The sequence below is a fragment of the Myzus persicae genome, unplaced genomic scaffold (genome assembly GCF_001856785.1).
Source record: "Myzus persicae strain clone G006 unplaced genomic scaffold, MPER_G0061.0, whole genome shotgun sequence".
NCBI classification, from domain to species: domain Eukaryota; kingdom Metazoa; phylum Arthropoda; class Insecta; order Hemiptera; family Aphididae; genus Myzus; species Myzus persicae.
Window position 1 is genome coordinate 76,362 of NW_019102557.1, and position 13,840 is coordinate 90,201.

Consider the following 13,840-nt stretch of genomic DNA (forward strand, 5'->3'; position numbering starts at 1 on the left):
ACTATATTATCATTAGCACAAAATGTGTAATAACTAGAAAACTACTCGTTCGAATTTTGATTTCGATACAACAAAATTCTCAAAAAAATTATCCGCTAAATAATTTAAAGAAAAAAAGTGGGGTTCTCATTTAAAAAACAAAGGTTCATATCGCCACAGGACACTCTTTAAGTGACGTAAAAATCTCAAGAATATGAAAATATGGTCTTTGAGAATATTTAAAGATTCCAAAAATTAGATTTTGAAAAACTTCATTATTAAAGAAAAAAAGGGGGTGAGGATATTTGTTGGATCACCCTGTATAAGTGGGTAACGCGCTAAAGCTCTGCTGTACTTATTAGGTGTCTAGTGAGTCACTGTAATGGATGAGTTAAAACTGAATTCAATGATATTATAAAAGAATTTTATAAAAAAAACGACCATGAGCGAAGACAGTCAGCCTATAGTATTACAAAGTATATTTTATTATATCATTGTATTACTAAAATAATTTAATTTAGGTATTATTAGATATTAGTACAATAGTATTACAGTAGTCTAAATTAATTGTTGCCGTACATATTTTTTGTTAAATTTAATGTAGAAAATCTTATGAAGAACCTTGTATTACATTTTCAAATCTTAGATAAACATAAACAATTTTTATGAATTTCAAATTCAAAATAATTTACAAAATATGTTTGTCATTTTAATGAATTTTGCCAAAATAATTTAATACACATTTTAACTGCCACAATAAGTGATAACAGACACATCAAAATAAAACACACACCATTGTAAAATCAATACATTCATCGCTTCGATTTATTAGAATCTAAAACCGGATATTCAAAATAGCCTCTATAATATCTTAGAAAACTTTTTTAATCGATTACATACAGTTTTACAAATTGATATCCGTCGAACCAAATTCTTTCAGTTTTGTTTGACTTTTGGGTGTAATATCCACTTTTTTTATCGACTGCAACTCGCTTAAGTTATAAATAGTACTAACTGTTAAAAAAAATATAATTACCATAATCGAATTCCATCGCGTTTTTACATAATATTTTCATGAGGTGATTTAATTATTGTTGTCGGTTACGCACCTCTAATCAATGACGAAAGTTGATCGTCTAAAATAATAATAATAATCATAATAACAAATAACAGGACGTAGGATTTATTTTTTTAATGGGACAGGTGCACGATGGGGTCGAGTTCTTGGAGGGTGTTACACTGCTACTATAATATATGCAACCCAACAGAGTGACTAATATTGTTATAGTCGTCGCGCGTCGGTGGTTATATACATATACGACGTGTACATAGGTAGTTTACTGCAGCTTAGGTGTTGTTTCCCTTTTATTGCATATATTCATTTTTACCTATAGCCGTATAGTTCGTAACTGGTAGGCAGAGGTTTCGATTATCGTAAATGCGTCAATACAAAAATAATTTTGTATTAATTCGACCGAAGTTGATGTGTTTAAATTAAAATTTGAACTAATAGTTTCTAAGTAATTAAACTGTATGGTAATTACTAAAATTACTATAATAATACTCATTAGTAATAGTTTTACATCAAATATAAAATATGTAATATTTAGTCTGTTACTTACTTTATTTACAAATATAAAATTCTAATAAGTATTTTTTTAATTTTAATTACAATAATTTTCAAATCGTAGTAACTTTCATATTATTTATTTACAAACCTTTTGTGGACTGTTTCTTTGTACCTACGCTAGGCGTGTAATAACTAAAATACCATTATTGGTACTCGTTAAGATTTCGATTTATAAATACATTTTCAATAAAAATATCTGATTAACAATCTACAGTAAAAGAGGGAGGTACGTTTATTTGAAAAATAAAGTTTATATCGACATCTCTAAATAACAAAAAATCTAAGCATTTAAAACTAATATGGTGTTGAATACATACCAAAAATTCCAAAAATCAGAATATGTATTAATTATTGCGTTATTAAATGATAATGCCTATATTATGTGAGGTCAGCATGTTTGGTGAATCGTTCGTTTACCACCTACCTAACCTAACCTATTGATAATATATATAATATTAGTAAATATTTATTTCATAAAGCGATTTGTACTAAAACATCACGGGATAAAATACTTATTAGTTATTTATATAATATGATTATATAGTATACGAACAATTGGAGAACGAGCAATTATTTATTATTATTTAATGGAATGAATACTGAATATAAGAATAATACGTTGATTATTTTTAATATAATATCAAAAATATAATAATTTGAAAACTTAGTGTGGATAGTGCAGTCGAGTGACTAACGATTTCGCTGTGGAAATTCTCCATTCGAACACGGCAGTTCTTCGGCTCAGTGCCCCTCCGACAGGTGTATAAAACCAGCACAAGAGGAGGAATAGACAGTCACGCACAATGCATTTCGCTCTCCATACGGGCCTAGTAACCAACGTGCAGTTGTGTGGCTCAGCGGTATAGTGAACTCATTGGTTTTCTATTCGTGTTGTTACGATACCGTGTTTCCTACGAGGTGGATCGAGGTGCGTTTATCATATTATTGAGTTGTTCGTCATATTTTTTTTTAAATTACTATTATCATAGTTTTACTCGACAAGACATAAAAACGATTTTTTTCAAAAACGGTTTCCTTCGATATACTAGTGTATAATGTGAATTTATTGTGTTTGATTTTTGGGATACGCGTACAACAAACCAAACGATTTTAACCTTGTGAGTAAACATTTAATTCAATAATACGTTTAAGTACACAGTTTAGTTTGCTTTGGTTAATAATTATATTCTCTCTCACATTATATCAAAATTACCTATTATGCATTGTATTTAATCAATGCCTATTATAATAGTCATCACTCAACTATACAATGATGATGATTTGAGCAAAAATAATCGCACAATAAATTATTTCAATATTGGTGCAGGTATAATATTTAAGTTTCTATTAAGTAATCATAATTAATACAATTACTAAACAATAATTACCTATTATATACAATTTAAAAATTACCTATTTTAAAAGGCAATAATCGCAATTAGTCCTAATGTGAATACATAAAATGATATAAAGTCATAATTCTGTCTTTCTGTTACATAGGCATTCCTTTTCAAAAATAAAAAAAATCCCTTATAAAGCAATTGGCTTAATTTGTTTACTCCTTCTCGGCCAAAAACCAAATCTGTAGTGACTTTTCGAACATAATACCCACCTAATCTACCCATACATAGCTGATAGCCCGAAACCATGCTAGCTAATTTGCATTTCTAAGAAATTATCAAAAGCTCCCTGCAAATTTGCAATACGTATTTCACGATCACCGCGATAGGTAGGTCGTAGATATTGAGTATTCAGAAAATAAATAATATCCCATCACGCATCGTTTTATTAATTATGCCAAACTGCACCCATTTTTATCAAATTAACAGCCATGATTTGAACTATTATACTTAAACGAGTTAAATGTATAAATTTATTTAAATTGAACAATTTTCTATGGAATTACTCTATGGTTATTTGTGATACATGACGAAGCGGCTCGGCGTTTTCATTAAAACTCAAAATATATTAATGAGATGTGCTTTATCGGGCGTAACCTCTCCAAAAATTACAGTGTTTGAAACTATAAAATATTCATGAAAACAGTTTAAAAATGTTTTTGTTACTAAATAGATACTGTTCTATATAACTACCTTATTATGATTTTAAGTTAATGACAATTTAATAAGCTAATGATAACCATCCAAAGTTCGTCACTATAAAAATGTAAAAATGTTGGAATTTTAGAAATAGTTATAGGCAGAGTTGCTATTCGTCCCGTATTTAACAGCATATTATCCCAGTGTCCTGGCCGGTCATTAAGTTTGTCCCGATTAATGTAAGCTTATAGGTAGTAATGTTACATAAATGCTATTGGCAGGTATAGCCATATAGGTAGGTAGTAACTAGTAATGTATAAGGTTTTCGACAACATTTCAAAGTACTATACGGTTCAACATTTATTTATTTTTAAATATAATATTTGATTATGTTTTTTATTGTTAAATTGAATTACTGTCATGTGAATCGCATAGTGAATTTCAGATTTTCAGTGAATAAAATTTAAAAATTTTTTAAACTAAATTTTTAATCTAATTGTATCTTAAAGATTTGAAATTTTAATCAAATATTCAAAGTCAATCATATTTTATATAGCATTAATTCAATAGTTAATTAATTAATTATTTTGCTGTTCTATAGCTTATTTAAACAACCTTAAATAGTCAAATCACAATATTTATGTTTAGTACTTTAGTCTTGTAAAATGATTTAAACACATAATAATAATAATATTAAAAAATTAACTCCGATCAATATAGTTTTTCTAATGTGATTTTTTCTTTAATAATATGAATAACGCTAATACAATACTCAATAAATCTACTAATATAAGTGCTGAAGTGATTGAACCGAGACGAATTATTATACCACCACGGCACTACCGTTTCAGTCTCACTGCCACAGTATCCTGTGTTCGTTAACATACTATTTTCTAGGGCCCATCCTCTCAATTTAGGAGCGAATAACGTCCTGGTTGCTTTTTTCCTTTTACAAACTCCACAAGGTACCTCATGCCTTAATAGGTACCTTAATTTATTAAGTTTTTAATCGTGTTCGTATTGTTACTGAAATTGAAATTGTGATAAAAAAAAATTGTCATTGTAGATTATACTTTACAATCCATGGCCGTCAATATTAAGTCTTGACTCGTGAGTAGTTATTATTATTATTAGCGTTCATATACTACGTATTTTCGAAAATATCCAGGACACGATTTACAAATGTTTACACTTAGCCTGTTGATTATTAAATATTAGTAATGCTCATTAAACTATTTTTTTCAATTGTATATCTAATAGTGTCTATATCTAGTAGAATATACACAATACAAAAGGCGAAACTGGTGAAAGGGAATATTTTTCACCTATATAATATAGTGCAGGTATTATTATTAAATTACAGACTCTTGATTACTATTGTCGATGGGCGGACCCATTGTAAGCGTATCATTTTTGCCGCACGGCGTAGGCACACACACACACACACATACCCGTCACATAGGTATAGTGATAACTTGATTTCTACTCTTGATCCTGAGTCTTATGTACCACGCATTTAATGATAATAATAATATTATTATGTGGGTTAATATACATTTACATTGCTGCAATGTGATATGGCATATACGGTATACCTCTGGCTAAGTTTTGAATATAATGTATTATACAGAATGATTCATCAACCATGTTTACCCCCATTTTTCACTTTAAAAATATTTACTTATTCAAATTCTGATTTTTTTAATGTAGGTACTTGAATGTCATATTTTTAAGAACTTCGATTTACAGTGGAGTGTCCTGTAGTGATACAAACAAAATATTATTTTCAAATCAGAACTCCTGTTCTTTTACTGCAGTGACTTGTCGGGCATAAGATTGTTTTAACAACAGGTATTATGTGAATAAGTCAAAATGTAGGTTTAACCGGTTAGTTATTGAGTTAACCCTAACTTATGAATTATGTTATAAGGATAATAAATAGTTGTAGCCACAAATACTATTGGATAGAATAGATATAGTCGATATAGATACTATAAAAAGTAAAAAGGGCTGCCCTCTTTAAAAAAAGTTTGTATTGCCACAAGATTCTCCATAAATGATGTAACAAATCTAGTATTTTAAATAATGAAACTATTTGAAAATTTGGTCTTTAAGTGTAATTCAAAATGCAAAAATCAGATTTTGGACTATTAAATAATAAAAGAGACATTCTCGGTGAATCATATAGTCATATAGATATCGCCAATATAGGAATATAGGTTGAAAATTTGAAAGCATTAACAATCATGTCAATTAAAAATGACATGTAAAAAATTCTCATTTGATGACGATTTAGATACTTTTGAATCAAGTAAATCTAAAAAAAAATATTGTAAATAATCATTTGCTTATATTTGTGTATTATTATCATAATACCTAATAGTTATATATTTTAATGCTTAATTACATTTTACGTATTTTTTGATAAATTAACTATATAATGTATATTAGCTAACTGAGGGAAAATATTTTTCTTATTTAACTAATAAATATCAATTGACATAATTATAAAAATACTTTTTTTGTAAAATTAGGGCCCCCGAAAATAAATTAGCCCATGGCCACTAATTTCATTAATCTGACTCAGGATATCAGTTAATTATATTATACACATTACATTTTGATTTGAGTCATACGGGTCACTCGACCAGGTATATGTACTGCACTTACGAATATTCCACAAAGTAGTGTTGGATTAAATTAATAATACGTTAAGCGATGACAAATAATTTGAAGTGTGTGTATAATCATAAATACAAAACAACAAAATAAACATAACTAATTATAGTTTATATCCCTACACATCAGGAGTTTTTTTGAATTTCAAGTGATTTTTGAATGTAGAATTGTATGATGTCGGTCCATCATAATAATATAATACCTATATCATTTTACATTTACAACTAAATAATAGATAACTCGAGTTGGGTGGGCCTACGCTTTGAGGCAAGCGTTTAAAATTTGAAAGCATAATAGTATTATATTATATTTTTATTATTGAATTCGGAAGAAGTTTCTACAGATTTTGCTCGGTTTAACCAACAAATGTCAGTGACTATATTATAAGGTAGTGTTGCTGTTGTCTTAGGTGTGTAATTCAAAAACTGCCAATTTGATAAATTACCGTTTCTCAAGTAAAAATAGTATACAATCTGTGTTCAATTTTTATTATGCACGTTGACCCACAGGCGTCACTATAGAGAAATTATTTTTGGGGAATAAAATGCTTTAAAATACACTTTAGGGAAAATGTACTTAAACCCTACTTCGTATTTTACAATTAAACAACTAGAGTTAAATCATTAAATGTTATATTAGGAAAATCTTATACAATATTGTTTATCAAATCAATTTTTGTTTTACTAAAGGTCGGGAATTTATATTCGAATATCCGAGGCTTGACTTTGAATATAGATACCTTTTTTTGCGAAAAAATCTTCACAGTAATAACTGATTTTATTTACATTACATGACTTTATTAATTTGTTTACTATTATGCAGAACATGCCCAATTACATGATTTGTAAGGTATTCAATTCAAATCTGTTTTATTCAACTTGTTATTGGTTTTTTTTTTAAATAAAAATGTATTATTTATCTTAGGGTAGAACAAAAGTATTATAGGGTTAGAAAGCTAAACCCGTCTTATTGTCTTACTATAGCTATACTGCATGAACTTATGTATTGGCATTTTAAATGTCCGCTTACCAAAAAAGTAACCGAATATGAACATACTATATTAAAATATAAGTTTAATAGTTGTTGTTTGTATTTAATTTTAATACAATTTTTTGTTTGAAGATCGAGGTACAATAATATACTATATTTTTGCATTACTTTGTATGAATTGAGAAAAATTTCCCACTGTCACAAGTTGTAAGTAAGACTCATTTCTTGGAGTAGGAGTTGGCTGGATGTTTGTTTGTCATAGATATTTCTATTTATAATATTATTACCACCCCGTATAATTTGCATTTGAATATTCAGCGAACGTTTAAAATAAAAATACAATTTATTTTTAGGATGTTTCTATATTATATCCAATATAGGTTTGATGATTTATTCAAAAACATTGTTTGTGATATTGCGATTGGGCTAAGTATATTATTATTATTATGTTATTGGGTTCGTCCTATATTTGATTAGATACATAAAAGTAGTTTATTGTAAGCCGTTTAGTAGATACATTCAATCAAGTCAAAAATAGTACCTAAAAACAAAAAATATATCAAAACCTATGGTAATATGTTTTCGTAATTGTCCATTATCTAAGTGAAACCAGTAAATCCCAATATCCTCTCAATTAATTCTCAATAATTTATTTTAGCTCTTATTGTCTATTAATGTTATTTGTATTAAATATATTATGTATTTAAATAAGCAAGCATGGTCTAATTCCTAATGTTTATAGTATAGGTACAGGAAATGATTTGTTCCACGAGTCATCGTCATGACAATCGATGCATTTAATTGTTCTCGATTCTTTGTAAAGAGTAATATAAATTGGCCTAATTTCAAATATTGTTAAACATTAAAAAAAAAATGTACGTTTTTCATGTCTATTAGTAATATATAATATTATGTGCATACCTATAGATACAGACTCGAATAGAATTCTAGAGGTGGCTCAAGTTCCCAATAGTAATGATTACAAATTACGTGGGGCGTAGCCCCTCAAACCCTCAACTACAGTTACCGACGTACAAATATGAATTATTATTTACATAGTTTACATCCATATACTTCTATTTTATATCTATATATTAAATAAATGGAGGAAAATACTAAGCTGCTGACAAACACACAAATCTTGTGTTACCGTGTTGGTAGAAATTAGATATTACATTTTCTTGTTATATTATTCTCTCACCATGGGCGTAGGTAGGAAATATTTTTGGAGGGAGGTTTTGTCTAAATCCTAAATAATATGCGAGTTAATAATATTCTCGAACAAATTCACAAAAAGCTCAAGATTGTTTTATTTAATTTCGGTTGGTGTTTGAACACCCCCCCCCCCCTTACCTACGCCCATGTCTCTCACCACATTTTCTACGGAAATCGCAACAGTTCATATATTTTATATCTATACCATCTATCAGAAATACTGTATAATAAAAACAGATTTAGTGAGGTTTGTATAGGCAGATATAAGATACCTAGTTGTTATCAGATGTAATTTATAAATGAAAATCACTTTTCCTTTTTTTTTAAAGAGAACTCTCTTTTTGCAATTCTTCTATAATTTTATCTGAATAATAGTGTTAATTTCTGTTTTCCATGGCCATTAACATGAATGCTTCTAGTTTTGGATCCGAAAGTTGACTACGAAGTCTTGATTTAATGTTTTTTAAGAAATAAAAAGATCTTTCATATTATGATATTTGGGTTGATGGTAGAGTAAGTACATATTTGTGTGCTAAAAATGAAATAAAAAAAAATGATGTAAGGCTCTTAGAAGCCCTTGCTTCTAAAAGTAGTTTTTTTTATCGAATTTTTTCAACTCCTCCTTTTTTATTGCAGTCTGATCCATCCATTTCCATTTTATTTTATAATTCACAACTTTTAGGTACTATTGTAATATAAAATATTTTATCAAATATTCCTAGTTAAGCACTTAGAAATTAAATTGTAAAATTAACCAAATTGTGAACTGCTGACTGCCGAGTGCTGATAAGTGCTGAGGTTTTGAATGACGATTGATATTTTATATAAATAATATAATTTATAAATAAAAAATAAAAATATTCCTATTTAACGACTTGCATCATTCAAAGCCGTCATTACCCGCAACCCGCCGGCCCATCTGATCGACGACAACTCGAATAACCAATTATTTTACTGTCCACGGAGGTTGATTTTTTGTATAGTTATTGTTATTTCTTATTGATAATTAATATTATTATTCAGTTCGGTTGTAGACATTATATTATTACAATTTACAACGCGTTACGTTATAATATTATAGACTGTTATTACGTAATATCACTAATATCATTGATTATAGAATGAATAATTTAAAATCAACGGTAATATTTATTAGGTTATATTTAAGTCTACTTTTCTGCTATTTACTTAGTACGCGGCCCATCGGGGATTTCCCGATTTCCCTATGGCCCAATCCGTCCCTGCCTACGCGTACCTACCACTAGTGGTACGCGGAAGACTACATGCCGGTACGCAAAGGGCCACAAAGTGATAGAACCGAGAGTAAATAAATAAATATTTTAAATTGCGTTTAAACATGATCACGTGGAAATATACATAAGTGGTACGCGACAGATTAATAATATACACGAGTGGTACGCGAGAAAAAAAGTTTGAGAACCGCTGATCCAAATTATAGATATAACGTAATCCTAAAAATTCGAATATAAAAATAAAACTATAGTAATATATAAAATAAAATAATTTAATTCAAAGTATGTAAAAGTTATTATACTGTCACCACTGCTGGCCATCATTCAATTTCCTCAGTTCTCTTTGAAGACACCACAACTTAATTGTAGTTGAATTATGCTACTTGTAAAATAGTGCAGTACTCATCCTATATATTATTATGTTGATTTTATTTTATGAACTCAGCTGTAGGTACCGCAAAATAAGAATCACGATAATATGTGGTACTGTGGTAAATGGTAATGTGACAGAAATAATTATTATCATAAGATACCACGTTATAATAGATGTGCACGAGTACAGTTATAGGTAGTCTTGAATAATTATGATGTCCGTTATTGTGGTTGACGACAAAAACGTGTTACAATTTTTTTTCGACGATAATTGTGCAGTAATAATATTATTTAATTTAATTTATGGGTGATTATTACACACTTTTATGCATTTAAATAAATGTTGACCTAATTTGTAGGGTTAGTTAAATATTATAAAATATAAACACGTGCAAAATATATTGCGTGAACATTTAACCGTTAACAATCTGACGTTGACGAGTGCACGAGGCGATTTCAAAGTTATATTGATTTGACTTATGGGTCATTAGTTCATTCCATAAAAAAATAAAATAAATAAATCTAAATGATGATTAGGAATGTATTAGTTATCATATAACCATGGATAATGTTTTATTTTTAAATTATTACAATTACATTAAATAAAATAAAAGGTCAATTAATGATCTCCCGAACACAACACTGTTTTCACAAAATTTTTAAAAGATTAAAATAAACCATATTAAGTATATTAATTAAATATTATTAATAAATTAATAACAATCAATTATATTATCATAAATATTATTTTCAGTATATTAACTGAAAATACTGTGGAAGATCATGATATCATTTTTTAAAACATTTGTTTTAAACATATATCGATACGAGTTATTTTTTTTTAAAAACATTAAAAAACAAATGAAAACTGATTTTTGTCGACTCGGATTATAGACGATAGCTCTCAATTACCTTAACATATTATATGGTTTCAGCATTTTTTTTACAAAATATATATTATTTTTTCCAGGAAAATACAGGAATGTTACTACTGCAACACCGTATAGAATGCTTACAAAGACCAAAGGATGCCTACAACTAGTTGGAGTATTAATTTCGATATGGCTGGGGCATGTTGGAAGCCAAGGTAAGCGTGTATATATACTAAAAATTAAACTTTTTTTTCGAGTGTGCTAATAATTATAAGCGTTTTTGAATTATATGCTTTTAAAATAATAATATATTATAATATTATTAATGTAGGTCCATTCGCACACTTTCGCAGTGTACAAAATTCGTTAAGTTATAATTTTAATGTTTATAAGCTGATGACCTAGGTATATAGTTAATGATATATATTATATTAAATGATTGGTGTAGCTGGTATACCGACTAGGTACTTATACCTATTCGTAACAGAATTATACGGTCAAAAAAGCTAAAAAAAAAGACTGTGTCTAATTGTTATTGTTATAAGATATATAGGTTATGTAGTGTTGTAGGTGTAATTACAAATTACTTAATTAAATGTTCATAATGTAATATGGACATGGTGTGTGAAAAAAAATGCAAAATTACACCTATTCAAAATAAAGATTTATCAAAGTATCCAAAGTGTTGGTATGTATAACTATGCGTACCTATACTTAAATGCAAACATAAAAACGGTGTCGAAGCTGTGAAAAAATTAAGTGGAACCAAATTATGATAATCGCTTATAAATATTGCTTAAATAATAGATGTGTTGGCTCATCAATGTTAACTATACCATCATACCTACTCATATAGAATAAATGCAATAATTATTAATTTATTATTGGCTTTCCCTATGACTGAACACTTCTATACAATAAATCACCGACTCGAATCAGTCACGGAAGAATAAGAATGTATAGCAAAAAAACGTTACAATTAAGTACCGTAGGACCCAACGGTCATTTCACTCATTTAATATAGATTTAGATTATAAAAAAAACTAAATTAAAACCAAAAAATTATTTTCTCGAATGTAATACTTATTTTTTTACAATTTGATTAGTAACTTTCTATCCGGAATAAACATTGTCAGTATACTTATAACTTCGTTGTTTGATTTTCTTTAGAACAAATAATTATTTTACAATAGGAAGGTAGAAATACAAGTACATTATCATTTTGATGATCTGAAATAATTCTAAGATCAATCAAAATTAATTGTTCACAAAAGTTTTAAAATGTTGCATTTAGTACTCAAAAGTAAACATTTTTTACTTAGGTTTTAATTGAGCTGTGATCTGTGATTTATTTTTTTCTCGTTTATATAAAATAAAGTATAATCCATTTTGGGTGTAATATATTATTTTTTACGTAATAAATTAATAAAATATGGTAAATAATTGTTTAAAGACAGGTAACTCAAGCGGGAGAACTGGAGAAGTGTTTATTATTATGTTATCACCGATAACCTGAAAGTCAATTAAAGATAATTGTTCATAAATTGAAAAGAAATAATTTATTTTTTCAATTCGAGATTCGGATTGGATTTGAACGATTCGGAGTGCTCGTTTCTTTGTCAAAGCCTTCCGGCACAGTAAAAAGGTTAATCAGCTTTGATGTGGATAAATTCTATAAGATCCTCTTTTATTTTTATCTTGTAGAGAATTAACCATGGATAGTAATTATTAGGTACACGCATTAAAGTCGTATAATAATATGTAATTTGTCGATACCGAAAGGCTGACAAGTGATACACTAGCTAATGTGCTTTTTGATCAATAAATGCCATACGTCCACGGCGGATTCAAAATTAATATAAATCTATTATAATATATAGAAATAGGTATGTATCTGTCTACCTGTCTACCGTCTACCTGTATGTAGTTACAGACTCAAAAATCACTGGACCGTTTTCAATAAAAGTCATAATATGTATAAATTCCTTGAGACTATAAGAGAGTGTTTGTAACTAATTTTTTAACCCTTTTAAAGGATAGTTCACACATAAATTAAGTATTTTGCTCACGAAAAAAAAAATTTTTTTATAAATACACCTTGGTTAGGCTTTACTTCGATGTGTTTAACGTTAAAACGACTTGTTCGAAACGTATCGTTTTAATTTCAGTTTAATTGAATTAGAACAAAATAGTGTATAATATTGTGTGTTATAATTGTTTTGTTCTCATGACGAGAAGTTCCAAATATTTGACAGACCATATCCGTTTTCCGGTCTGCTTGACCATTCTCGAAGAATTTGCTTCGGTTTTGACTGGGTATATACATACGCCTTTTGTAATTTTTCCTGGCCAAATCATAAGGCTCGTACCTATTTAATTAAGCGCAGACACGGTATTTTTTTTAGGAGAAAACCTCCAGTATTTCCTGACGACTGACACCCTCTCGTAGGATTGTAATAATAATAATAATAATAATAATAATAATGTAACACGTAATAGACATTATAACAAGTCAATGCGGTCGGTAGGAGGTTCCCGAGATAAATAACCAATTCCCAGCACTACGCCGCTATATTGCACCTGTGTGCCTTATGAACATAACTGTACACAATCTAGATGGTAATGAAGCATCTATATAGTCACGATCTGTTCTTTTGTCAGTAGTCCGAGGCGGCTCTGCGGCAGCACGCATTACTAATTTTTTTATAATTATATATTATGTTTTTTTTTATATATATACACCCGCACATACATACATGATGTGATCGTATTGTACACACGAAAAAAAAACGGGTCATGTATATAATTCGT

General features: G+C 28.5%; 1 protein-coding gene across 1 annotated transcript in view; it reads left to right on the forward strand.

The window, feature by feature from the left end:
- Positions 1–2,402: 2,402 nt before the first annotated feature.
- Positions 2,403–13,840, forward strand: part of LOC111032557 (protocadherin Fat 4) — a 47,200-nt gene continuing 35,762 nt past the window's right edge. The window contains exons 1-2 of the mRNA XM_022312935.1: positions 2,403–2,727; positions 11,128–11,244. Coding sequence (XP_022168627.1) covers positions 11,166–11,244 — 79 coding nt within the window. The 5' untranslated portion in view covers positions 2,403–2,727; positions 11,128–11,165. The remainder of the gene's footprint in view (positions 2,728–11,127; positions 11,245–13,840) is intronic.